The sequence below is a fragment of the Corylus avellana genome, chromosome 4 (genome assembly GCF_965113065.1).
Source record: "Corylus avellana chromosome 4, dhCorAvel1.hap1.2, whole genome shotgun sequence".
Lineage (NCBI taxonomy): Eukaryota > Viridiplantae > Streptophyta > Magnoliopsida > Fagales > Betulaceae > Corylus > Corylus avellana.
The window spans coordinates 35,163,386-35,188,388 of record NC_142493.1 but is presented as its reverse complement, the minus strand read 5'-3'; the positions used below and the strand labels follow the sequence as shown (position 1 = coordinate 35,188,388).

General features: G+C 36.0%; 5 protein-coding genes, 1 long non-coding RNA gene, 3 other non-coding genes and 1 pseudogene across 13 annotated transcripts; 5 read left to right on the top strand and 5 right to left on the bottom strand.

The window, feature by feature from the left end:
* Positions 1–841: 841 nt before the first annotated feature.
* Positions 842–4,876, top strand: LOC132178620 (uncharacterized). 2 transcript variants are annotated; one of them, XR_015911865.1, is made up of 4 exons: positions 842–1,372; positions 1,517–1,626; positions 2,866–2,995; positions 4,797–4,876. It is a non-coding gene; the product is annotated as an uncharacterized LOC132178620 (long non-coding RNA). The 2 variants fall into 2 exon arrangements; XR_009439845.2 differs by lacking the exon at positions 4,797–4,876 and having other exon boundaries at positions 851–1,372; positions 2,866–3,411.
* LOC132180126 (U1 spliceosomal RNA) lies at positions 1,039–1,199 on the top strand. Its single transcript, XR_009440022.1, has one exon. It is a non-coding gene; the product is annotated as a U1 spliceosomal RNA (small nuclear RNA).
* LOC132180128 (U1 spliceosomal RNA) lies at positions 2,946–3,107 on the top strand. Its single transcript, XR_009440024.1, has one exon. It is a non-coding gene; the product is annotated as a U1 spliceosomal RNA (small nuclear RNA).
* On the bottom strand, positions 3,482–5,513 carry LOC132178483 (AAA-ATPase At3g50940-like). Its single transcript, XM_059590911.2, has 2 exons — positions 4,122–5,513; positions 3,482–3,970 (listed from the first exon to the last, which is right to left on the bottom strand). The coding sequence occupies exons 1-2, from the start codon at positions 5,106–5,108 to the stop codon at positions 3,482–3,484; spliced, it is 1,476 nt and encodes a 491-aa protein (XP_059446894.1). The 5' UTR covers positions 5,109–5,513.
* A 550-nt stretch (positions 5,514–6,063) lies between these two features.
* On the bottom strand, positions 6,064–7,920 carry LOC132179436 (AAA-ATPase At3g50940-like). The gene is made up of 2 exons (XM_059592164.2): positions 6,827–7,920; positions 6,064–6,702 (listed from the first exon to the last, which is right to left on the bottom strand). The coding sequence occupies exons 1-2, from the start codon at positions 7,826–7,828 to the stop codon at positions 6,262–6,264; spliced, it is 1,443 nt and encodes a 480-aa protein (XP_059448147.2). The 5' UTR covers positions 7,829–7,920; the 3' UTR covers positions 6,064–6,261.
* Positions 7,921–10,540: 2,620 nt separating this feature from the next.
* LOC132179321 (AAA-ATPase At3g50940) lies at positions 10,541–12,363 on the bottom strand. Of its 2 annotated transcripts, none has more exons than XM_059592024.2 (3): positions 11,301–12,363; positions 10,804–11,160; positions 10,541–10,654 (listed from the first exon to the last, which is right to left on the bottom strand). In XM_059592024.2, exons 1-2 carry the CDS (start codon positions 12,303–12,305, stop codon positions 10,804–10,806), a joined length of 1,362 nt encoding a protein of 453 aa, XP_059448007.2. In that variant the 5' UTR covers positions 12,306–12,363; the 3' UTR covers positions 10,541–10,654. The 2 variants fall into 2 exon arrangements, with proteins under 2 accessions (XP_059448007.2, XP_059448008.2); XM_059592025.2 differs by having other exon boundaries at positions 10,541–10,649.
* A 2,296-nt stretch (positions 12,364–14,659) lies between these two features.
* LOC132180127 (U1 spliceosomal RNA) lies at positions 14,660–14,819 on the top strand. Its single transcript, XR_009440023.1, has one exon. It is a non-coding gene; the product is annotated as a U1 spliceosomal RNA (small nuclear RNA).
* Positions 14,820–15,076: 257 nt separating this feature from the next.
* LOC132178482 (AAA-ATPase At3g50940 pseudogene) lies at positions 15,077–16,693 on the bottom strand (annotated as a pseudogene).
* A 1,522-nt stretch (positions 16,694–18,215) lies between these two features.
* LOC132179978 (uncharacterized) lies at positions 18,216–19,934 on the bottom strand. Its single transcript, XM_059592805.2, has 2 exons — positions 19,890–19,934; positions 18,216–19,116 (listed from the first exon to the last, which is right to left on the bottom strand). The coding sequence occupies exon 2, from the start codon at positions 19,093–19,095 to the stop codon at positions 18,385–18,387; it is 711 nt and encodes a 236-aa protein (XP_059448788.2). The 5' UTR covers positions 19,096–19,116; positions 19,890–19,934; the 3' UTR covers positions 18,216–18,384.
* Positions 19,935–20,749: 815 nt separating this feature from the next.
* Positions 20,750–23,126, top strand: LOC132179635 (OVARIAN TUMOR DOMAIN-containing deubiquitinating enzyme 4). Of its 3 annotated transcripts, none has more exons than XM_059592380.2 (6): positions 20,750–20,881; positions 21,427–21,548; positions 21,881–21,921; positions 22,260–22,358; positions 22,489–22,653; positions 22,974–23,126. In XM_059592380.2, the coding sequence occupies exons 1-6, from the start codon at positions 20,827–20,829 to the stop codon at positions 23,005–23,007; spliced, it is 516 nt and encodes a 171-aa protein (XP_059448363.1). In that variant the 5' UTR covers positions 20,750–20,826; the 3' UTR covers positions 23,008–23,126. The 3 variants fall into 3 exon arrangements, with proteins under 3 accessions (XP_059448363.1, XP_088372118.1, XP_088372120.1); XM_088515994.1 differs by lacking the exon at positions 20,750–20,881 and adding an exon at positions 20,946–21,108; XM_088515992.1 differs by lacking the exon at positions 22,974–23,126 and having other exon boundaries at positions 22,489–22,657.
* The last annotated feature ends 1,877 nt before the right edge of the window (positions 23,127–25,003 follow it).

Below are 25,003 nucleotides of genomic sequence, written 5' to 3'. Positions count from 1 at the left end.
ATGGTTGGGGCCGAGCCTTACCAATGGCTGTTCTATCTCATCAATTTCATTGTTGTGGTTTCATTTTCCATCTTCACTAGATGGCTGCAGATTGAATATCAGGATGTTACTTTGAAGTTAACAATTTTCCGGATCCATTATTCGAAAAGGGGATCCATCATCCACCATCTTGTTCTTCCTTTCACAGTTGATGTTCTATTTTACTATAATCTGCCACCTACAATAACCATCCAATGGCAGTCCAATCAACCAGTAGAATATATATATATTTTTTAACAAAGACTCTAAACATTAGTATGGCGAGATATTTTTGGGATATAATGTTTTTTATTTTTTATTGGCACTTTTGTTGCATTAATCAAAGTATTTAAAACATTTACATTTGACTCAGCAAATTTTAGGTAAATATTCATTTATTTTTATTTTAGGAGCAATGTTATTCTTTACATCTATTTTATACGGTTTATGTTAGTTGGTGTGAAATGAATGTAAAGAGTAGTATTGCTCTTATTTTAGTTAAATAATTTATTTATTTATTTATTTTTAAGGAGTAATATTATTTTTCACATTGATTTACGTAAAAATAACTTAAAACACACGACGTCAGTCAATATGAATAGAGTATAAAAAACAACATTACTTTTATTGTAGCTAATTTTTTTAAAGCATGTATATATTTTTTTAATGAATATGTATTCTTCATTCTCGCTCCCTCAATCTCATTTTTCTACATCCCATGCCTTTGACTTCACGGTGTCTGCACACTGGTCTGGATCACTTCAATTGCAGAATATGATCATTACCGAATATTAAAGCATATAGAATTGATAGAATTTTAGAAGAGCAAACATCTTTTTACAAATTTTATGGCCGATTGATACTGAATGAGCCACCTCTTTAACATCGGCTTGTAAGTTGTGAGTTGTGAGTTGTGAGTAAATTCGATTTTATGGTGTAGGTTATCCCACATGGGAAAGAAGCAAGAAGAACAAGGAAGAGGCGCTATGATATAAAGAAAAAAGCAGGGCTCCGTGAAACATACTTACCTGGACGGGGTCGATGGGTGATCAAAAAGGCCCATGGCCTAGGTCAGTGACTTCCATTGCACTCTGGAAGGGTGCTGTCCTAAGGTCTGCCCAAGTGGCAGAACCTACGTCATAATTTGTGTTAGTGGGGGCCTGCGTTCGCGCGGCCCCCGTTCCAATACGCTTCAAATTTTGTCTTTTTCGAAGTCTTTTGGCATTTTCCCAAATGTTTTGTGTTTTTGCGTGTGTGATGTGTTTTACCAAAGGTCCTTCCATTGCTACGGGCAGAAGGAAACACGAGGACCGGCGGAACTTCTTGTAGCTTTGGAGGAGACTGCTATGTTCTGGTAAATGCTGATGACCCAATTAATCATTCTTTACTTTTCTTATTTTATGGTTTTTGTTTCCAATGGGTTCTTATTTTGCCCTTTTAAAATGTTGGGAGGCTTTATGAATCTTTAGTGACACGGGTCACGGGGTGATTGTTGCAGGTTTCTTTACTGTCGATTTGTTCTCTGCTGGATGCGGTAATGGAAGCTTCAAGGGAGATAGATTGCCAGGGTTGTTTTGTTACCGTTAATATGAGAATTCCGATTCTAAGGTGACTGCTTGTGCTTTGATCAAGAATTGTTGGTTGCCCTTTCGTTTGCCTATCATTTGGCTCTGGATGTTGTGATAGAAATTGCGTCCCTGACAAAATGGGCCATAGCGAAAATTTTCTGTGTTAAACCGTGCATGTGTGTACAAGTTTTCTCAAGGACAGAAATTAATTTTTATTTATTTATCCCCCAAAACTCCAAACTAATTTATGTTTAGAATGCTCATAGAATTGTACATCTACCTCAAAAAATCATTACAATTCAGAAGTCTAAACAGCTTATTTTGATACTTAGAAGTGCTTGATCATGCCTTTTTTGGACTTTGTAGTTTACTAGGATTGTTCTTTGTTTTCCAGAAGATATTGGGTTGGTGAATCTGTGCCTTTCGAGTCCATTAAAAATTATGAGCGGACGGATTTTGAGATAAATTGAGAAATGATGGATTGTTCATTTGTTTGTGTTCAGGAAACGATTGTTAGGCTGGAAAAAAATTACTTCTTATCAGAGACAGGTTTCGATCCTGTGTCCTGTGGGTTATGGGCCCACCACGCTTCCGCTGCGCCACTCTGATTTGTTGAGAGACTCTGCTTTATTTTCTGCAATCTTGATTTTGTCAAAGAAAAACAATAATACAAAGGAACATATAAAAGGCACAAAAATAAAAAAGAAAAATCTTGATTGTTAGGGTTGTTTTGTTACCGTTAATATGGGAATTCTGATTCTAAGGTGACTTTGTCTTTTGTCCCCTCTATCCCAGTGATAAGTATAGTTTGATTGGTTATAGAAACTAAGGATGGAGTCGGAAGTTTTGTCTCGTTATCACAAGAATTGTTGCTTTTTCTCCTTTGAATTCGTTTCACGTTTGCCTATCATTTGACATTTGCCAGATATCATCATATCTGGATGTTGTGATATGATAGGATTCCAAAATATCTCTATAATATTCTCATGATATTTCTCATAATATCCTTCCATAATATTCTCTCCTAATATTTTCCATAATCATAATGATTGCATATTATTGCAAGTTTGCAATCCCTTTATTTTAGAGGCATTATTGTATAATAATTATTTTCTTAGAATAAGCTGTAATAATCTTGTGAAATGAATAAATGAGTTGTAAAAAACTTTATTGGTGCCTACAATCAAGCAATTTTCTACTTGAATACTTCACTAGTTCTCCTCTAATCCCTGTTATATTGTAGTTCCGTTTTGTGAGTACATTCCATTTTGTGGTGTAGGGTTATCCCACATGGGAAACAAGCAGGGAGAACAAGTCTGAGGCGCTATTATATAACGATAAACACGAGCCCGGGTAAATTTACTTACCTGGACGGGGTCGATGGGCGATCAACAAGGCTCATGGCTTAGGTCAGTGGCTTCCATTGAACTTTAGGAATTGTGCTGTCCTAAGGTCTGCCCAAGTGGCAGAGCCCATGTCATAATTTGTGATAGTGGGAGCCTGCGTTTGTGCGGATCCCGTTCCAAAACACTTCATATTCTTATGTGCTTGGTTGGGGTTAGAAATTGCTTGCAGTGAAGCTATTTGATGAAATGCCTAGCTATGTTTGTTGGGTGCAACGAGTTTGCATTTGTGTTTTAAATTGTAGCCAACCTTGGTCGATTTGTGTCGACAAGGTAAACTGTGATTGATGTTGGGTATATGTTAGCTCAGGTCAGGATACTCGATGTCTGTTATTTCATCGGTGCTACATTTGTGCACTGATATATTGAACTTGCAACACACGGAAAAGTTATTTTATATTACAATAACAGATTATTTCACACATTAAGATGCAAATATGTTGCAAAGACAAGTGACAGATGCAGCAAATCAAGTAGACAATATTTCCTATCTTAACCTTTCATCGCTTGCTTTTTACCCCTTCTTGCTTTCCTTGACTTCTTAGTTCTCTCACTGTCCTCGGTTTTCGGGTTTGGTTTCCCTTGTTCTATGACTTCTCCTTCCAATTTAGATTCTTCGGCGCATTTCATCATCTGCATCTTCTGTTGAAGGAATGCAACCAGTCCTGTAAGGGCGATGTCAGCGTCGTCGCTTTTCATCAGCTCTTCTGCAACCTCTGCTGGGGTGACCTCTGCCTCTTTTAGGAGTCCTTCTATTTCAGCGAACAGGCTGTGAGTTTTGACTCTTAGGTAGTTGGAAGCAAGGATCTTGAACCCGCATGGAGTGCAATACGACATGTGGATGTGCATGTCCATGCGGCCTGGCCTCAACAATGCAGGGTCTATTCTGTCTTTGTAGTTGGTTGTGAACACAATAATTCTCTCATCTCCACAGCTCGACCATAACCCATCAATGAAATTAAGCAACCCAGATAGTGTTAGCTGTCAATTGGAGAGAACAAGTTAATCATCTTTACTCTTAGCAACCAACTGAAAAATAGCCTTTAAATAAAAACAGTTTTTGGCTTGTAACCCTGCAAATGGTGCAAATCATTAGTCAGTGGCAAGAAATGGTTACAATCTATAAACTCACCTGGCTATCGGCGTGATTGAATCCTTCATACTGTCGGTCTTTCAGCTCAACGCTACAATCAATATCCTCAAGTACAAGAATGGATCGGTTTGCAGTAGAGACTAACAGTCTCCTGAGCTCCGTATTGCTATGTAAATTTGTAAGCTCCAAATCATAGATGTCAAATTTCAAGTAATTAGCCATGGCTGCTATCAAGCTTGACTTGCCTGTACCAGGAGGACCATACAACAAATACCCACGTTTCCACGCCTTTCCCACTCTCCTATAAAATTCCCTTCTCTTTACAAATCTGTCCAAGTCATCCATCAACTCTCTCTTCTGCTTTGGATCCATTGCGAGTGTGTCGAAAGTAGATGGGTGTTCAAGATGACTTGATTCCCATGAGTTTCCTAGTGAATACAGTCTCACCACCTTTTTTTCTTCTTGTATGGCTTTTGATCTGCTTGCTACATATGGCAGGTAAGTGCTCAGCACTTTTTCCTTGCATTTCTTGGGAAAACTGAGCATAATTGATCTATGTTCAGCCGTTTCTGTTGACTCGGAATAGCTTTCAAAATCATAATGTGATTTCTGCTTTTCAATGGAAACGAACTCCCATGTGAAATGTATTCCCTCGAATGTGTCGATAATCTTTTCTCCTTTGTTGATGCTGATGGTGAGGTTCTTCTCATGCAGGGTCTTTGAAACCTTAAGCTGTCCGATTGAGGGGGTAATTCTTGTGCTTAAATAGACTTCAGAAGCCTGGAAAACTTCATTGATGGAAAGCCCACTGTATTCATCAATGATGAGAGTCATTTCAGACGAGAGATTTCCAAAAAGGCCTGCAAACCTCGATAAGAAATTCTCTTGGAGTTGTTGCGGTATGAACTGGCTAGTTATGGTTTTGACCTCATTGATCATAGTCCGGGCTAGCATTGTGGATGCGGCGAAGGAGGTATATGCTGATAGAACTGAGGTTGTGGAAGGCATCCTTGTTAGCGAAAACATTCTTATGAGAAAGATTTGTATGGAAACTAATGGTTCTGGTATTGAGGAAGCTTGGAGTATACTTACAACTCTGGGTAGAGGGCTTTTATACAAGACAAAAAGGGGAAGTGTATCTTCTACTCGAAGCTTCAGAGCTTAGAAAGCTTCCCGCAAAATTATCAAGCCAAGTCAATTTAGACGTGAATAGATATACGTAAGTAGCTCTAAAAGCGAAAATATGACAAGGTCATCCACGTGGTGGTGGTAGGAAGGAAAAGCTTCTCTAGCAATTCTCGCAAAGAAAAAGCCACTTGACCTTAGCGAAAATATGACAAGGTTAACCACATGGTAGGAAGGAAAAGCTTCTTGAGCAATTCTCACTACACCTTTCAGACTCGTGAAACATATTTTAGGTTCCAATCACAAAGAAATAGCTACTTTTCTGTACCTATTCTTAATTTGTTTAGAAAAAAAAATAAAATGTTGTGGTGACCTAAAGGAATGTTTATTTATTTGTTTTTTTTATTAATTTTATGTCGCGTATTGCAAGTGGCCAATTTTTTTGTTCATTTTCTAAGCCAATTTTTATTGGAAGCGGACCATCGAATTAAACTAAGTGCACAATAAAATACGCTCTTAAAGACTTTGTAAGCCTTCTAGCTATACAACGATAGCAAATTAACAAAGAAAACAAAAACAAAATAAGCTAAAGTTGAGTCTTGAGATGCTAGCAAAACAGCTTGGGCTTCACCAATGGCAACAAGAGACATGTGGTGGTAAGATATATAATTTTACCATTGGAGACTCTAAGAACCATAATTACAACTGATTCTAAAGGAAGGGTTAAGTAAAAGCGTAGACGGTCTAGCAGATCAATAATATTTAAAAAAAAATTGAGGAGACATTATAAATTGAGTGCTAATTGAACTGAACTGACAAGTGTAGTTTTAAACAAATTTATCTTTGCCTAGTTACTTTTTATTAGTAGCTCTGCAAGGGGACCGACTAATTATTCAATTGAAACAGACGGTTTTTACAATAACATTGATGGGCCTTTTATAGACTGAAGCCCATAACGACTTTCACGGCCCAGCTAACAAACTAACAACTTTTGCAACTGAAATGAGCTTAACTATTGCTTGAATGGGCCGAACTCTCAATTCAACCCAATTGGCTATATTAAACCATTTAGACGTTGAAGGAATGTAACCAGTCCTGCAAGGGCGATGTCAACGTCGTCGTTTTTCATCAGCTCTTCTGCAACCTCAGCCGGGGTGACCTCCACTTGCTTTAATAGTTCTTCTATTTCAGCAAACAGGCTGTGACTTTCAACTCTCAGGTAGTTGGAAGCAAGGATCTTGAACCCACATGGAGTGCAATACGACATGTGGATGTGCATGTCTATGCGGCCTGGTCTCAAGAATGAAGGGTCTAGATGTTCTTCAGGCTCATCGTCATATTCAGAGTCTTCTTCTTCTTTTTCTTCTTCGGGCATATCTTCATATGGAGGATTTTTGATTATGTCTTTGTGGTGGGTTGTGAACACAATAATTCTCTCTTCTCCACAGCTTGACCATAGCCCATCCATAAAATTAAGCAACCCAGATGGTGTTAGCTGTCAATTGGAGAGAACAAGTTAATCATCTTTACTTTTAGTAACCAACTGATCAAAAGTTGCCTTTAAATAAAAGCATTTCTGGGCATGTAAGCCTACAAATGGTTAAAATTTATAAACTCACCTGGCTATCGGCATCATCGGATCCTCCATATCGATATCGGTCTTGAAGTTCAATGATATAATCAATATCCTCAATTACAAGAATAGATCGATTTGCAATAGAGGCTAACAGTCTCCTGAGCTCTGAATTGCTACTTAAATTTGTAAGCTCCAAATCATAGATGTCAAATTTCAGGTAATTAGCCATGGCTGCTATCAAGCTTGACTTGCCTGTACCAGGAGGACCATATAGAAGGTAACCACGTTTCCATGCCTTTCCCACTCTCCTATGAAAGTCCCTTCTCTTCACAAATCTGTCCAAGTCATCCATCAAATCTCTTTTTTGCTTTGGATCCATTGCCAGTGTATCAAAAGTGGATGGGTGATCAAGATGAATGTATTCCCATGTGAAGAAGCGTCCGAGTGAATAGAGTTTCAACACCTTATTTTCTTCCTGTATGGCTTTTGATATGCCAACTACATGTGGCAGATAAGTGTTGAGTACCTCTTCTTTGTATTTCTTGGGAAAATTGAGTAGAATTGATCTACTTTCAGTTGTTTCTCTTGCCTGAGAGCCCCTTTCAGAATCATAATATGATTTCTGCTTTTCGGTGGAAACGAATTCCCATGTGAAATGTATTCCCTCGAATATGTCGACAATCTTTTCTCCTTTGTTGACGGTGATGGAGAGCTTCTTCTCACACGGGGTCTTGAAAACCTTAAGCTGTCGGATTGAGGGGGTAATTCTTGTGGTTAAATAGAGTTCAGAAGCCTGGTAAATTTCGTTGATGGAAAGCCCGTTGTATTCATCAACGACAAGAGTCATTTGAGATGATGAGAGACTTCCAAAAAAGCCTTCAAGCCTCGATAAGAAATTCTCTTGGAGTTGTTTTGGAATGAGCTGGGTGATTATGGTTTTGAACTCATTGATGAGAGTCCGGAGCAGCATTACGAATGCAGTGAAAGAGGTATATGCTGATAGAGCTGATGTTGATGAAGGCATGCTTGTTAGTAGAGAGAACATGATGATCAGGAGAAAGCTGAGTGGCCAAAGATCTCTAAGGAGAAAACTGGAAGGAAATTTTCCAAAATCAGTGCATCAGTAGATATTACAAAGACACAAGAAGAAGCGGGTTTTGGAGGAAGATGACTGACATTGGTAGATGATTAACACCGTCAGCAACCGTGTGTGAAGTCATGGACCAGGGGAACTACTTGACACATTGATAATGATAATCAATAGCATCAAGGAATAAACCGATGTGAAAGATTTGTAGGGAATCAAACTGATGGTGATGGAATTAAGCTAGGAACGAATTGAAGCTTGGAGTGAGAATTGTGGGTAGAGCCGTAAAGGGCTTTAATAAAAGAAAAAAAAAGGCCAGGGGATATGTATCTTCGACTTGAAGCTTCAGTGAAGCTTCCAGGAAATGATCAGGGCTGTGTGAAAATGGGAAAAGCAATTAATAGAGCATTGACCACGCAATATACAGGCCATGCAAAAGCAAGTATGAAACCTACAAACGTGAAGCGTGGGAACGTATGTCGTGTGGCAACACTTCTGGTTTGCCATGTCCCCAAAGTCAACATTTCCACACAGCCGTTGTGGTGTGAACGTATGTCGTTTGGGCGTGTTTGCCAAAAGACTTAAAAAAATGAAGTGAATCGGAGCATGTGAAAAAAAAAAGTAAAAACATTTTATATGAGAAAGTAAAAAAATTTATTTTGTAGTGATTTTTTTTATTTAAATAATAATAAAAAGTTATTTATGTGATATAAATAATAAAAATGTTGGAATTAATTTTAAAATAAATAGTTAATTTTTTTTTTTTTTTTTTTTTGGGTCCTTTGGCAAACACAGCCATGGTCCTGAGGCGCGGGACATATATAGCAGTTAAATGTGTCATGATGAGAATCTCTTGATAAGATTTCTATAATTTCCTCAGCAGTTAAATATCAGGTTTCCTTAACCGAGAAGGACATCAAGTCAATTAAGGTCTTCCTCCTCTTTTTCTCTCTCTGGCTCTCTCAGGCACTTGCTAAGCAATTATGAAAGGTTTATGAGGTCTCCTTAACCTAGAAGGATCGACATCAAGTCAAGGTCTTCCTCCTCTTACTCTCTCCGACACTCGCTAAATAATTAAGGACATCAAGTCAAGGTCTTCCTCCTTTCTGTAGCAGAATCCAAAGAACACTCAAGCACCAACACACTTTCTGCAGTACTGTACGTGTGTGAAATTTGTGATTTAATTGGATCATGCTCGATCTATATATTTTGAATTTTATTTTTGCAACCAAAAGAAAAATTTCCCTTTTAATGTTGTATTTGTGATGAAAAGTAAACACTTTTTTCTTCTAAAATAATTTTATTTGGGGGAGTCCATGATCACCTAAACCTAGCAAGCAAAGTAGCTAGCTAGGTTCCAATTAGCCATTTTGCATTAAAAAATAGATAAACTATTGTGAGTGCTCAAGTTATTAAAATTTGAAAATCAAGCTACAAAATGATATGATGAGGTTTCATTATGAGTGTACATGGAGAAGGGTATCAGTGTATCACGAAACTAAAGAGGATTTTGGAGGTGTTGCCGACTTGCCGGAGCCTCCGTACAGCTTTGATTATTTTTAATTTTTATTTATATTATATATTTATTACTTTTTTTTATTATTATTATTGGTGACACGTGTCATTATCTTATTGATGCTGACTTGGTATTCGATGGTTTTCGTCAAAAAATTTAACAAAAACTGAGTTTATGTAGGAACCTATTTGTTATCACATGGAGCTCTTAGAACATTTTGAAAATACATATAGCTTATTGCAAATTGGTGTAATCAGGGAAGTGCTAGGGAACCAAACAAATGAATTTAGAAAAATTTTTAAACTGACGTGACAGACCGTGAGTGCAGACAAGAGAGAGAATTGCATTTTTTTAATTTAAAAACTCTTGCTACGTCAATTTGAAATTTTTTTTGAGTTCATTTGTTTGGCTCCTTAGCACTTCTCGGTGTAACCATATTGTCTGAATTTACATTTTTTCCTAACTTTTTTGGCCTCTTTCCCTCTATTCCCTTGCTTATAACTCTGACAAAAAAAAAAAAACCCTTAGATTGGAAGTTGCTTAATTAAGTTTTGCTTGCAGAGAATCTATTAATTTGATAAAAAAGTAATAAATGCTAGAAATCACACACACACATATATATTTCTTTCTAATAATGACTAATTTAAGGGTTAATTTAAACTATTACATCAATATTGTGAGATAAAAATTTAATTCTTGAAATTAATAGCGGTGATGGTATTTGTTGGATTGTTATTTCATGAGGGGGAAGGAGACCGCCCATGCCTTTAGAATATGGGTGCTTGTACAACATCATGCTAGAATAGAGTGTTATGTTGAATTTGCAAAGTAACATCAAAACTTAAATTTTTTATTTTTTGTATATTGACTTCTTCTCGGTTCTTTATTTCGAGCCTTAGAAATAAACAGCGTACTGTGAAGTTACCATGACTGCAACTAGCAACGATAGAGAATAGGTTTTAAGAGGAACCTGAAGACCTCACAAAACACAAGCATTGATTTACTGACTTAACTTAAATAGAGTTTACAACTGACTAGGCACCAGCTTATATAATTGGATGCCCCTTTTACAATCCATGATATGATGGAGACTCCACACGGCTATTATCATAACTTATTTCACACAAACACTTCCGAACTAACTCAAACACAAAGACATACTCCCACCTTTCTTCCTCCTTTTTTGGGACTTGGTTTTCCTTGTTTATTGACTTCTCCTTCCAATTTAGATTCTTCAGTGCATGACAACTGCTCCTTCTTCTTCTGTTCTGTAACAGATTTATAATCAAATCTATAATTGCTGAATTTTTGGATGTATTTCGTTTCAGATGATTTTGAATGAAAACTACTGGGGATCTAACTCTCAATTAATAAACCAAATAATGAAAAATGAACTTCAACCGTTGAACCCAATTACCTATATTAGACCATTTAGACGTTGAAGGAATGAAACCAGCCCTGTAAGGGCGATGTCAACATCGTCGCTTTTCATCAGCTCTTCTGCAACCTCTGCGGGGGTAACCTCCACCTGCTTTAGGAGTCCTTCTATTTCAGTGAAGTTGCTGTGACTTTCAATTCCCAAGTAGTTGGAAGCAAGGATTTTGAACCCGGATGGCGTGCAATGGGACATGTGGATGTGCATGTCTATGGAGCCTGCCCTCAGCAGTGCAGGGTCTAATTTGTCTTTGTGGTTGGTTGTGAACACAATAATTCTCTCATCTCCACAGCTTGACCAAAGCCCATCAATAAAATTAAGCCACCCAGATAGTGTTAGCTGCAGTCAATTGGACAGAACACGTTAGTATTAATATAGTTGTCTCCCATATCTTTTTGGGCTAATAATCTTTACTTTTAGCAACCAACTGAAAAATAGCCTTTAAATAAAAGCAATAGAGTTACAATCTATAAACTCACCTGACCGCTGCCGCCGTGAAAGAAATGATGGCGTTCTTGATGTTTTCGGTCTTGCAGCACAGTGCTACAATCAATATTTTCAATTACAAGAATAGATCGATTTGGGGTAGAGGCTAAGAGTCTCTTGAGCTCTGAATTGCTACGCAGATTTGTAAGCTCCAAATCATAGATGTCAAATTTCAGGTAATTAGCCATGGCTGCTATCAAGCTTGACTTGCCTGTACGAGGAGGGCCATATAGCAGATACCCACGTTTCCATGCCTTTCCCACTCTCCTATAAAATTCTCTTCTCTTCACAAATCTGTCCAAGTCATCTATCAACTCTTTCTTTTGCTTTGGATCCATTGCCAGTGTCTCAAAAGTGGATGGGTGTTCAAGATGAACGTATTTCCATGTGAAGTGGAGTCCCATTGAATAGAGTCTCAACACCTTCTTTTCTTCCTGTATGGCTTTTGATCTGTCTACTACATGTGGCAGATAAGTGTTAAGTACCTTTTCCTTGTATTGCTTGGAAAAACTGAGCAGAATTGATCTACTTTCGGCCGTTTCTGTCGCCTGAGAATCTTTTCTTTCAGAATCATTTGATTTCTGCTTTTCAGTGGAAACGAATTCCCATGTCAAATGTATCCCCTCGAACGTGTCGACAATCTTTTCTCCTTTGCCGATTGTGATGGAGAGGTTCTTCTCACGCGGGGTCTTGAAAACCTTAAGCTGCCGGATTGAGGGGGTAATTCTTGTGGTCAAATAGAGTTCAGAAGCCTGGTAAATTTCATTGATGGAAAGCCCACTGTATTCATCAATGATGAGAGTCATTTGAGATGAGAGATTTCCAAAAAGGCTTTCAAGCCTCGATAGGAAATTCTCTTGGAGTTTTTGGGGAATGAGCTGGCTGGCTATGGTTTTGAACTCATTGAGGATAGTCCGGACCAGCATTGCGACTGCAGCGAAGGTCGTATATGCTGATAGAACTAATGTAATTGAAGGCATGCTTTTTAGAGAGAACATGGTTGATGTGAAAGATTTGTAGGGAAGCTGAAGCTATAAGGTTCTAGAACTGAGGTAAGCTTGGAGAATGAGAATTCTGGGTAGAGGGTTTTATAACAGAAAAATAGGGGATAAAATATATCTTCTACTTGAAGCTTCAGTGAAGCTTCAAGGAAATGATCAGGGCTGTGTGAAATTGGGAAAAGAAATCGATCAGTAATTACCACGCAATATACAGGCCATGCAAAAGCAAGTATGAAGCATGGGAACGTATGTCGTGTGGCAATACTTTTTGACTGCCATGCTTCATCAATCGATCATCACCCTTGTCCCCAAAGTCAACATTTCCACACAGACACAGCCGTTGTCCTTTGGATGACAATTAGTCTTCAGGTGCAGGACATTTATATTTAGCCCATTGACTCTCTAAGTACCGCGAACTTGCCGCGAAACTTGAGCATTGAATCAGGGCTGATCACTGTGGAAGATACAGAGAATGAGGCATAAGATTCATATATTCAGACCATTTCAGGCTTTAAAACGTAGTCCATTCACTTAAAAAAACTCATTTAGTGACCCGTAAATAGCTAGTAACATTTTTTGTTTTTTTTTAAAAAAAGGTTATTATTTATTTAGTAACAGACAAATATGCAATCAACAAGATGCATATTAGAAATAGGTCTTAAGCTTAACTCAACCAAAAAGCTAGCTCAAAAGTTGAGGTTTCTCTTCACCCTTATAAGTGACCCATCTCCCACACGTGTGGCAGGAGGACATCCAAGCCAACAAGTGCAACAATGGGTGACGGTGGGCCACAGCCAATTGGGCTAGGCTCTGATACCATGACAAACATGCAATCAACAAGATGCATGTTAGAAATTGGTCTTGGGCCTAACTCAACCCAAAAGCTATATCAAAAGTTGAAGTTTCTCTTCACCCTTATAAATGGCTCATCTCCTTAATACCCAGGCAACGTAAGACTTCCAACATTGAGATTAAAAACAATACATCATGAAAAGTGACGTTTGAACAATGAAACATCACTTTTCATAAAGTGACTATAATGGTCTATCTCATAATTAAGGTGGAATCATATTAATTCAGAAATGGTACAATATATATATATATAATGTTTAATGGTAGGGTCAGAAAATGAACTCCAAGAACATGCATACGATGTTTCTATGCTTCTTCTTGGACAGTCTTTTTGCATGGTTCAAGGCGACGCGTCTCCATGTGTCCCCATGATATGGGGTTTTTTTCTTTTGTTTTTTGTTGTCAGGTGGGGGCGCGGAGAGCCTTAATTTCCAGATGCTCTATAATTGGTGTTGGGTGGGGGAGGGCAGGAGGAGACGAGGTCAATCTTGGTCGTTTCACATGCTGCGCACCCTTCTGTTAACGGATCGGAGGTCTTAAAAATTTTCAAAATCTCCATACACCACAAAAAAAATAAGGTTTAGTGACATGATTATTTGGGGTGTTTTTGGCCAAAAAAACGTTCCTATTAATTTCGCAACGCTTGATTAGGAGCACTTGGAACACGTCGGTTTTTATGGCTACTAAAATTTAAGTTTGAGACATTTTTTTACTTAAAAAACGCCTTGAAAATGGGATGTTTGGAACAAAGCGTTAGTGGTGAAAAAGGGGGGCGCTTGCCTCAAAAGTTATTTAACATTCTTTTTATAAAAAAAAGTTATTTAATTAAGATAATTTTATAAATTTTACAGGGATATAAATGTCATTTCACTTATTTGCGTTTTGATTTAATCCCAAATCCTAAGGGAAAGAGTGACATTGTAAAGTTTTTAAATTTGATACACTAAATTGAGAGTTATTTTTTTTTTTTTTAAGAGGTAATTGCAAAGGGATTAAGTGAAGTTTTTCTTTTTTATTTTAATCAAGAAATATTTATTGAAGAAAAAAAAAACACTTGTTTGGTTGCTGATAAATCCAAGGGAAAAGGACGAGAAATAAAAATCAGAACATTGATGAGTGAAGTAAGTTTGATCTTAAAAAAATGAAAACCCATCTCAATTTATAATATTGGAACTATGGCTGATTTTTGCGCTGAATGGACCACTGCTTATACATAAATACATACAGAATGTTCTTTCTTCTTGATTATAAATAAAGTTCGGAAAAAAAAAAATTCCACGTAACTTTAACTATTAGTCATATGCACAATTTAATGAAATAATAAATAAAATAATTTTCACGGCCACTTCAAAAAGTAAATACTTGAAAGGAACACTTAAAAATATATGTGTAACATTTTTTACCCCATTTTATGGCATAGGTTATCCCACATGGGAGAAAAGCAATGAGAACAAGAGTAAGGCGCTATGATATAAAGAAAAACACAGGCACGGTGAAATTTACTTACCTGGACGGGGCCGATGGGTGATCAAGAAGGCCCATGGCCTGGGTCAGTGACTTTCATTGCACTAGGAAAGGGTGCTGCCCTAAGGTCTGCCCAAGTGGCAGAACCTGCGTCATAATTTGTGTTAGTGAGGGCCTGCGTCCGCGCGGCCCTCGTTCCAAAAACAGTATAAATTCTCATCCGCACTTTTGAAGTTGCTTAAGTTTTGCTTGCTGGGAATCTATTTGATAAAATGTCTGAACTAGTAGAGCGCTCATCCTTGAGAATATGGGTGCTTCCAATTCACAACAACACACCAAAACCGTAACTTATATTACAAGAAAAGATTATTTCTTTCATTAAGATGCACAGACTCGTGAGAGAGATGGTCAAGTAGACAATCTTTCGAATATTGGCTTCTTCTTCTAAGTTCTCACTTGCGCCCTTCCTCTTCGGGCTTGGTTTCCCTTGTTAATTCTTTAACTTCTCCTTCCAATTTAGATTCTTCAGCGCATGTCATCTCCTTCTTCTTCTTCTTCTGTTGAAGGAATGCAGCCAGTCCCGTAAGGGCTATGTCAGCGTCATCGCTTTTCATCAGCTCTTTGCAACCTCTGCTGGGGTGACCTCCACCTCGTTGAGGAGTCCTTCTATTTCAGCGAACAGGCAATGAGTTCTAATTCTGAGGTAGTTGGGGGCAAGGATATTGAACCCGCATGGAGTGCAATAGGACATGTGGATGTGCATGTCCATGCGGCCTGGCCTCAACAATAATGCAGGGTCTATTTTGTCTTTGTAGTTGGTTGTGAACACAAGAATTCTCTCATCTCCACAGCTTGACCATAGCCCATCAATGAAATTAAGCAACCCAGATAGTGTTAGCTGTCAATTTTAGAGAACAAGTTATTAATTATAGTTGATCATCTCCCATGTTTTTTTTTTTGTTGGGATAATCTTTACTTTTAGCAACCAACTAAAAAATAGCCTTGTAAGCTTGCAAATGGTGCAATTCATGCATTAGTTAGCGCAAGAAAATGGTTACAATCTATAAACTCACCTGGCTATTGGCGTGATCTAATTCTTCATATTGTCGGTCTTTTAGCTTAATGCTGCAATCAATGTCCTCAATTACAAGAATAGATCGATTTGCAGTAGAGGTCAACAGTCTTCTGAGCTCTGTATTGTTACGTATATTTGTAAGCTCTAAATCATAGATGTCAAATTTCAGGTAATTTGCCATGGCTGCTATCAAGCTTGATTTGCCTGTACCAGGAGGGCCATACAATAGACACCCACGTTTCCATACCTTTCCCACTCTCCTATAAAATTCCCTTCTCTTCACAAATCTGTCCAAGTCATCCATCAGCTCACTTTTTTGCTTTGGATCCATTGCTAGTGTGTTAAAAGTGGATGGGTGTTCAAGATCAATGTGTATCCATGTGACGTAGTGTCTCCCTTGTGAATAGAGTCTCACCACCTTATTTTCTTCCCGTTTGGATTTTGATATTTCTACTACATGTGGCAGATAAGTATTGAGTACCTTTTCCTTGTATTTCTTGGGAAAACTTAGCAGAATTGATCTACTTTCAGTCGTTTCTGTTGCGTGGGAACCTCTTTCAGAATCATAATATGATTTCTTCTTTTCATTAGAAACGAATTTCCATGTGAAATGTATTCCCTCGAATATATCGATAATCTTTTCTCCTTTGTTGATGGTGATGGAGAGGTTCTTCTCACGTGGAGTCCTGGAAATCTTATGTTGTCCGATTGAAGAGGTAATTCTTGTGCTTAAATAATCTTCAGAATCCTGAAAAATTTCATTGATGTAAAGCCCAGTATATTCATCAATGATGAGGGTCATTTGAGATGACAGATTTCCAAAAAGGTCTTCAAGCCTCGATAAGAAATTCTCTTGGAGTCGTTGCGGTATGAGTTGGCTGGCTATGGTTTTGACCTCATTGATCATTGTCCGGACCAGCATCGTGGATGCGGCGAAGGAGGTATATGTTGATAGAACTGATGATGTTGAATGCATCCTTGTTTGAGAAAACATGCTTATGAGAAAGATTTGTAGGAAAACTGATGGTTCTGGAATTAAGGAAGCTTGGAGAGTACTTACAACTCTGGGCAGAGGGCTTTTTATACTAGAAAAATAGGGAATGTACTTGAAGCTTGAATTTTCCGGAGCAATTCTCACGAAGAAAAGTAAAATACTTGAGATATTTATATAATTTTTACTGGAATTTTCTCATATTTTATGAAAATGACCGTTACATGGCAGTTTATAGTTTAATAGCTTACCTGATTAGTGCTATATAGATTATCACATGGTAGTCTGTATTTTAAAAGCTGACATGATAAATGTCAAATAATTGTTACGTCAACTTACTAGAGACTTATTTAGTATTATAGCAAACACTCCAGAGAAAAAAGCTACTTGACCTTTGAGATTGGTGAAGCATATTTTAGCTTGTTTGGTACCTTATAAGCAACACTCAAAAAGAAAAAATAAATAAATAAAAAGGTACTTGACCTTTGAGACCAGTGAAACATATTTTAGGTTTCAGTCCCTCCGAAGAGGTAAAATAAATAAATAAAAGGAAAAAGTTAGCTTTAATTACCTAATTACCTTTGAGTAGCTCTGAAAGGGGATCGGCTTGGTTATTCATTTAAATTATGGACGCTTTAATACGGTGCATCCCACCGAAAGACACTAGTGGCGGCGGGTGAAATGTTGTCGTCTAGGATAAAAGAAAAATAATTTGTTTTCCCTAGTCTTCTATTGACTGCTAACATCACCCAAGACAAAATTAAGGTCAGTAGTAGTACCATGCAAGACACAAATACATAGAATACCCCTTGTAAATTAACAAAAATGTTGGACAAAATGGAGTTGGATGAGGAAATGCTTCTAAAGAAACGTGACAAAGAGAAACGTGTAAGGTTTTCACAATAACTTTGTGTATTTAGAAGCTAAATTCCCATTTATTTATTTATTTTTTTGACATGTCCGCACAAGAGGGGGATGAAGATTTAAACTAGTGACTTCTGCTTTATGAAACGTGGTCTTCAGCTGATTGAACCACTCTTTAGGGACCTAAATCCCCATTTATGCCTAAAAAGCTTAGACCGATAGGAGATTGTGAATTTAATTATTTAATTAATGCTTTAATGCTCATTCTCAATAAATAAGGCTTAACATGTAAAATATTTAATTGAAATATAAGATAAATTGTAGAGTTAAAGTTTGAATTCAAGATTTTTGTTCTGATATCATACTAAATCAACAATTATCTAAAAAAAACTTAAACAAAAAAGAATGAATTTAATTATTTAATTAAGAATAATGTTACCATTCACACTCATGTCATATGAGCTGACTAATCACTTCAAACACGTCATGTCAGCCGATGATCGATGTGATAATTTGATATTGAAGAGCAGCATTACTCTTTAATTAATTATTTTTTATGGCTTCTGTTCATTTGCTACAAATTAACATTCTTTGCATGTTCAACCTGCCTACTATTACATGTTATGATTACACTGCAACTATTCTCAAAACCCAGTTTGCAAGAAACATCAATACAGATGGAGATCATTAATTGAATATTATACATCTGTAGACCCATTAATTAATGATGCATTATCTTTGCTGTCAAACTATACAAAATATTTGTTGCATGCAGCTAGTATGACTGAGAAGCTGTGCTTCCATTTTTCTGAGTTGCATGAGCTCCCTTTCTACCCTTTTGCAGGGTTCATCAGCCATCCGGACTCGAATAATTCTAGAATTGGATCCTTTTTGCTTTTATCTGCATTTTCCTCTCCTTTCCCAGCTTCTTCCTTGCCCACTTTGGTTTCCTCAGTACTCTCCTTCATCTTTTCAACTTCTTGATCTTCTTCCTCCGATTCCTTTTCCATGTTTTTTTCCTCTGTCCCCTTCTCTTGTTCCTCCTCGTATGTGCCTGAATCAACTGTCATGCTGTCTGTCCCAGGCTCAGCTTGTGGCGTTTCTGCAGCCTGGCCGTGTGCTTCATCAACCATAATATCCTTTTCCCTTGCACTTCCTGATTCCCAGTGAGTCAATGTAGTGATCATAAAAAAGACAACTTGGTGGACAATCTCAGGAGCTTTGTCCAAAGCATCATCAAACTTTGCTGGGAAAGTTTCTATGATCTGGACAAGGTTGTCAATCCTGTTGAATACATAGGTTGATGGGGGAAACATTTTCTCCACAACGTTTTCAACGGCTAGGATGCAATCATCGGCAAAGGAGAGGATTGCTAGCCATTGATATTGCATCACACGCGCTAGTGGACTGGCCAATTTGGCTACCCTTCTTGTCGTTGAACCTATTGGGCCATTAAAAGATTGAGCTTTTTCGGAAGCACTATGAGCAATCGCCAGTGTTGAAGCTCCACATGTGTGCAATGGACGATGCCTGGAACTCATTCTTGCTGTTTCTCTTGGTTCCTTAGCAATTCAAGTCAAATGTGAGGAGAAGATTGCAAATATTTTCATGGCAAATGTGAATATTTATAATTACTAGGGGCTTAACATAGACAAACATAATAACTAATCATTTAATAGAAAATTAATTTATAGGTTCAATATAAATTAATAAATCCAAATAAGATCCAACGAGTGCCCTCTACATCATTTTCTGACTGCATTCCCATATCCTCCTGTATTTACCTGGCCTGTTCATTTTGCTTGACAATAATACTTAATTTCTAATAATTAACATTTGCAAGGCAATGCTAATCATCTAATCATGGACATGCTGCTTCTTTTTTCAGAAAATAAAGACATACTCTCTTCTTTTCTTTTTTTTTTTTCTTTTTTTTTTTCGTTTTTTAATGAAGAAATATTTATTTAATAAAAATAAAACCATGTTTGGTCGCTGAGGGAAAAAGAAAGAGAAATAATAAAAATCAGATCATTGACGAACAAAGTGAGTTTCATCCTAAAAAAATAAAAGAGAATCGAACTGAGAAAATCACGGATTTAAAAAATGAAAACCCATCTCAAATAAAACACAATCGAGTATAGAATTTATTGAAGAAGATCCAAACTTTAATTTCAAAGAAATTCAATTAATGAAAAAAATATTAAAACACAATAAAATCATTAAAAAAAAAAAAGATTACTTAATCCTATTGCAATATATTAATAATAATAATAATAATAATAATTAATTGCTTTTGGCAATTATCACCCTATTTTCTAAGGGTGAAAAATCATACCTTTGAAGAATCCACACAATATTCCTCTACCCAGCAAAAACTGATAAAAAGAATTTCCTCGTATGTCAAAAAGATAATAAAAAAGTTCCATTTAAAGGTGGGAAACAGCTAACGGTATCGGTGCCAAATGAAGTGGCTGGTATAGACTTTTTAGCGGGAGAATCTCGTTTACGGTTGTGGAGCTTTGTTGATTGCGTGGGTAATGATTTGATGGTGGCAATACGCATTGGTGACTGGTCTCTCGGCTCCACGCCTTGTAAGAGTTCGACACGTACGTGTTATTCCGAATTCAGTGTGTGGCTTAACAACCGAACGCAGCGTTTTGCTCCTCCTCCCTTCCAGTATTACTATTACAAAAACAGAACATTTTAACAATTTCAGATATTCAATATATTAAAGATTCTTATATATATATATATATATATATATATATATATATATATATAACTTTTTACATATTTATATAATGTTCGCATGTACTGTCCATATATAAATCCATTGATGTTGATAGGACAAACACGTGTTTGATAGGACAAACAGATGAATTGTACAATTCATCTTAATTTGTCCCAATAAAAGGTATACTTTAATACCATTCAAAAATGCGATTTTCAATATCGACCGCCTCAACGTAGTTATTTTCTGCTATAAATTTTATATGTAGTAAATGATTTCGACAATCTAATCTTTTTAGTTAAAGAATAAAAACAAAAAAGAAAAAAAAGGAAGGAAATGGAAATGGACTATACCCTCCCATGTCCAACCCAAGTCTCACCCTGTAAAGAATAATTAATAATGGAATTCGATTCTCTGACGGTGGCTTTTGCACCACAACTCAGAAAAGTTGTAAACGAGTGGTACTCTTATCACAAGTGATTTTCCAGCTTCATATCAATTTGCACAGGGCCTAGTGCTTGCTTGGTCTTCGTAAGAAGAGATGGTTTTCTCCTTTCCATATGCTCGAACAATGCAGAAATCCGAAACTTCGCTTGGTATGTCTCATCAGTTTTCACGTTTCATGTCCTCCTTGTGATTTAAGTTAAACCCTTCGTTTAAGTAGTTTATATACTTTGCTTCTTGCATTTGGCTTTGCATTCCTGCTTTTCTTGCAGCTTATGTCTTCATTGTTATCTTATGATCTTGCTTTCTGGTTTTTGAGTGTCATCTTTTTCTTCTAAGGTTTGAGAAATTGTGCTGCTTATAATGGATTATGGCCTAGGTCTGTTTCTTTCTCTCCTGTTCAATTTTTTTTTTTTCCTTTCTTAAGAATCATTGCAAATTGTTTGTGATTAATGATCTCCCTTTGGTAACAGAGGTACCTTTTTTGGGGGATGCATACTGTTGACTATAGCTCAGAAATTAAACCATTCTTTCTTTTTGTTGAGCTGCAGCCTCACCCCTTAGCTATACTTATGTAATTTATGTATGTATGTATGTATGTTTGAGTGGGTGCATGTTTTGGATAGCTAACAATTCCATTTATTGCTTGACTTCATCATCAGTACATTGACACATGCTATATATTTGATTGGTAAAGGAATACCTGGAGATGGAAGATGTTTGTTCCGGTCTATCGTTCATGGAGCCTGCCTGAGAAAAGGGAAGCCATCTCCAAGTGAGAGCCACCAGAAAGAACTTGCAGACGAGCTCAGAGCTAAAGTACAACATAAACTTATGTTTACTCATTTCACAAGGAGAGTGATGCTTTGTAATTAGCATGTTTCACCTTTTCACTCTTTCCCATTCACATAAATACATATTGGAAACTTTGCTTGACTCCTACCAATTACTCAACATCATTTCTCAGACTAATTGCAGACCAGCTTGTTCAGTTTTCGAATAGAGTAGATTTTTTTTTTTTTTTTTCATATAACTTTTCGAAATCTACCCAATCAAATTGTTTCATGACTTTATCCTTTCGTTTTGGTCAACTATTTCAGTCCATTCTGGTCATCCTTTCTTACAAAGCAAACATTAAATGGTTTGGGCAGGTGGTAGATGAATTCATCAAGAGGCGAGCTGACACTGAATGGTAAATTTTCTTGAGAATACTCGGTGAGACTGTGGCTTCATTTTGGATCATTTGTTGTGGTTGTTGAAGAGGACTGCCCTGTTTATACCATTCCATTTAAAATCAAATTTAACACGAACATAATAAATAATACGAAATTAATGGATTAGGGTTAAGAAGTTTAACCCGTTTAATTAAATAATTGGTCGAATTAAAGTTGATCTATATAATATTATACCCGTTTCCACAAGCGAGACAGAATTCACAAATCCTAATGAGTTGCTGCCTGGAAGAGTTGCAATTGAAATGATCTTTAATACTCATTTAAGCAAAGTTTTCAAGTCTTGATTCACTGGCAGGTTTCTTGAAGGTGATTTTGACACGTATGTTGTACAGATGCGACAGCCCCACATATGGGGAGGAGAGCCTGAGTTGCTGATGGCCTCCCATGTTCTACAGTAAGCTCGCTCTTTCTCTCCATTGAGCCCTGTAGAAAATGATCTCAAACAGATTGCCCTGCATAACTGTGTTTATGGGCCTTTGGCATTATATTAATTATCATGATTCATCACACAATTTTCCATTTAGGATGCCAATCACTGTGTACATGAAGGACAAGAATTCTGGAAGCCTGAAAATTATAGCTGAATATGGTCAAGAATATGGTCAAGATGACCCCGTCCGTGTCCTTTATCATGGTTATGGACACTATGACGCATTGCGCAGCCAAAGTCTTGGTGCAGAATCCAAGCTGTGAGATCTCTTGCTTTCCTGTTCATTTATGTTTTTCAACTCAACTGCATGCATCAGTAATGCTTACATGAATCCATTTATGCTGGAGGTCCCGATAGGATCTATTTGCCCTAGAGACAAGTGGGCACCATTAGGGCCCTCTCTCATTAAGGAATTGAGCAGGCTTCAATTCAGTCAACCAATTGCAGCCAATTCCGATCCATGTGTTACATGGACTTTTATGATTTAGATTTTAATGCAACAATTTTTGAGTACGAACTGAAAAATATTGATGAAATAGTACTGATGCCTTATGAGTTTTCCTTGTGGGTTATTGGCAGATACAAAAAAAAGATGAAGGGATACTTGCAGTAGACTAGAGCCAACTTTGGAATCTTGGAGTGTACCCATGTGGTTTCTGCGACATTATAGAAATGAAAGGATTTGAAATCACCTCCTATGATATTCGTAACTTTGTTATGAAATTAATTACAACTAGCACATAACCCGCGCTATGCACTGAATTTTTCATTATAATTTAATTTCAAAAACTTAAATGCATCCCGTCTTACTTTTCATTATAAGTTAAAATACGTGTGTGCAAAAATCTATCACTTCTCTTTTAATGAAAATAAATATTAAATGGTATACACCGGTATATTACTGAACATGTACTTTTTCTTTTTAAAGTGCACCAAACATGTACTTAATGAAAAATATATATATATATATATATATAGCAAGAAGAAAACTTGAATTCTTATTATCAAAAAATTAATAGAAAATTAGTAGGAAACTCTGATATTGTTGATGTGATGCTTATTATATTTCAATACAAATAAAACCTATAAAGTTCTAATCATTTCAGAAAAATACTGAGTAAAATAAACAAAATCTTCTCTCTCATTTTTAATACAAAATAAAACACATATTTCACTCAATATTTAATGCAATCAAATAAATCTCTTCAACACTTTCAAAAAATGCTAGAAAATCTGAGTAAATCACAAAAACGAAAAAAAAAATCCAATAAAATATTCAAATAAATTAAAACATAAAACCTTATTGGTGTGATACCTATTATATTTTAATACAAATAAACTTTTTAGAGAAACAAACATAAAAATTATCAATCTACTGTCGTGAAAAATTTATACATAGATACACAAAGATAAATCCAATTAACAAATTTTCAATTAAATAGAAACCCTAGACGGAATCATTGAATCAAATACAGTGTAAAAATAAACAAAATCTTTTTATTTTATAAGTACCTAATAAAACAAAATATTGCACTTATCATTTAACACGATAAGATAAATCCTCTCAGGTTTAATGTTTAATTATCTCTTTAGTGTTTTGAAAGAGTTTCTATTCTTTTTTTTTTTTTTTGCACAAAATTCAAATAAACACACTATAATCTTCCATCAGCCCACTAAAAATTCAAACAATTTATTATCTTAATTTAGAAGTTGCAATTTTCATCAAAGAAAAAACTAAAAAATAAAAAATAAACAACCTACAAATATAGTTAATACTCAATTACAATTATTTGGAGAGGGTTGTGTTATTCTAATTAAGGTTCTTTTGAAATTGTAGTTTTAATAAGTACGATTTTAAAAATTGATTTTTTAAAAAATTACGTTTTTGAAAGGTTAAAAATAAGAATTACTTCGGGATTGAATTTTTAGGTTATTATTGTTGAAGAGTGGAGAAAAAAAAGTTAATTCTTAAAGTTGTAGTTTTTCTCAAATAAAAAACATACACATGGAAGATAAGAATTAGAATTACTTCAGGTTGATTTTTTTAGGTTGTTATATTTGAAGGAGAGAGAGACGTGGGAAGACAGAGAGAGAGAGAAAAATCCAAAATAATTGGGAGATCTTTATTTTGTAGGCCTTATTATTTTGTAAATAATATATTATTAATCAAATTATTTTTCAAGGCTTATTGTTTAGAAAAAAAAAATTCTTATTTTATAATTTATCTATTATTACATGCACAAAGTATATGTAGAAAAAATATTCGTCTTCTCTAACCTTTTCTAAATTTGAATTAAAAATATTAAAGTGACTAAAAGTATTAATACATAATTTCCTTATTTGATTTGGACATTAATAATACTTAATATTGTGCATTAAATGTTTGAATTTAATGAAATTACATATAAGGAAAAATTATTGAAATATAATTAAATGTCTTTAATTAAGCTACTTTAATGACTGGTGCACTATTAGAAACCGGTTCACTCTTAAAAAAACCGGTTTATCCTTTAAAAAAAAAAAAAGATTCACGCCATATTAAGGCACTTTTGACAGTAATTCGGCGCATATATATATATATATATATATATATATATATATATATATAT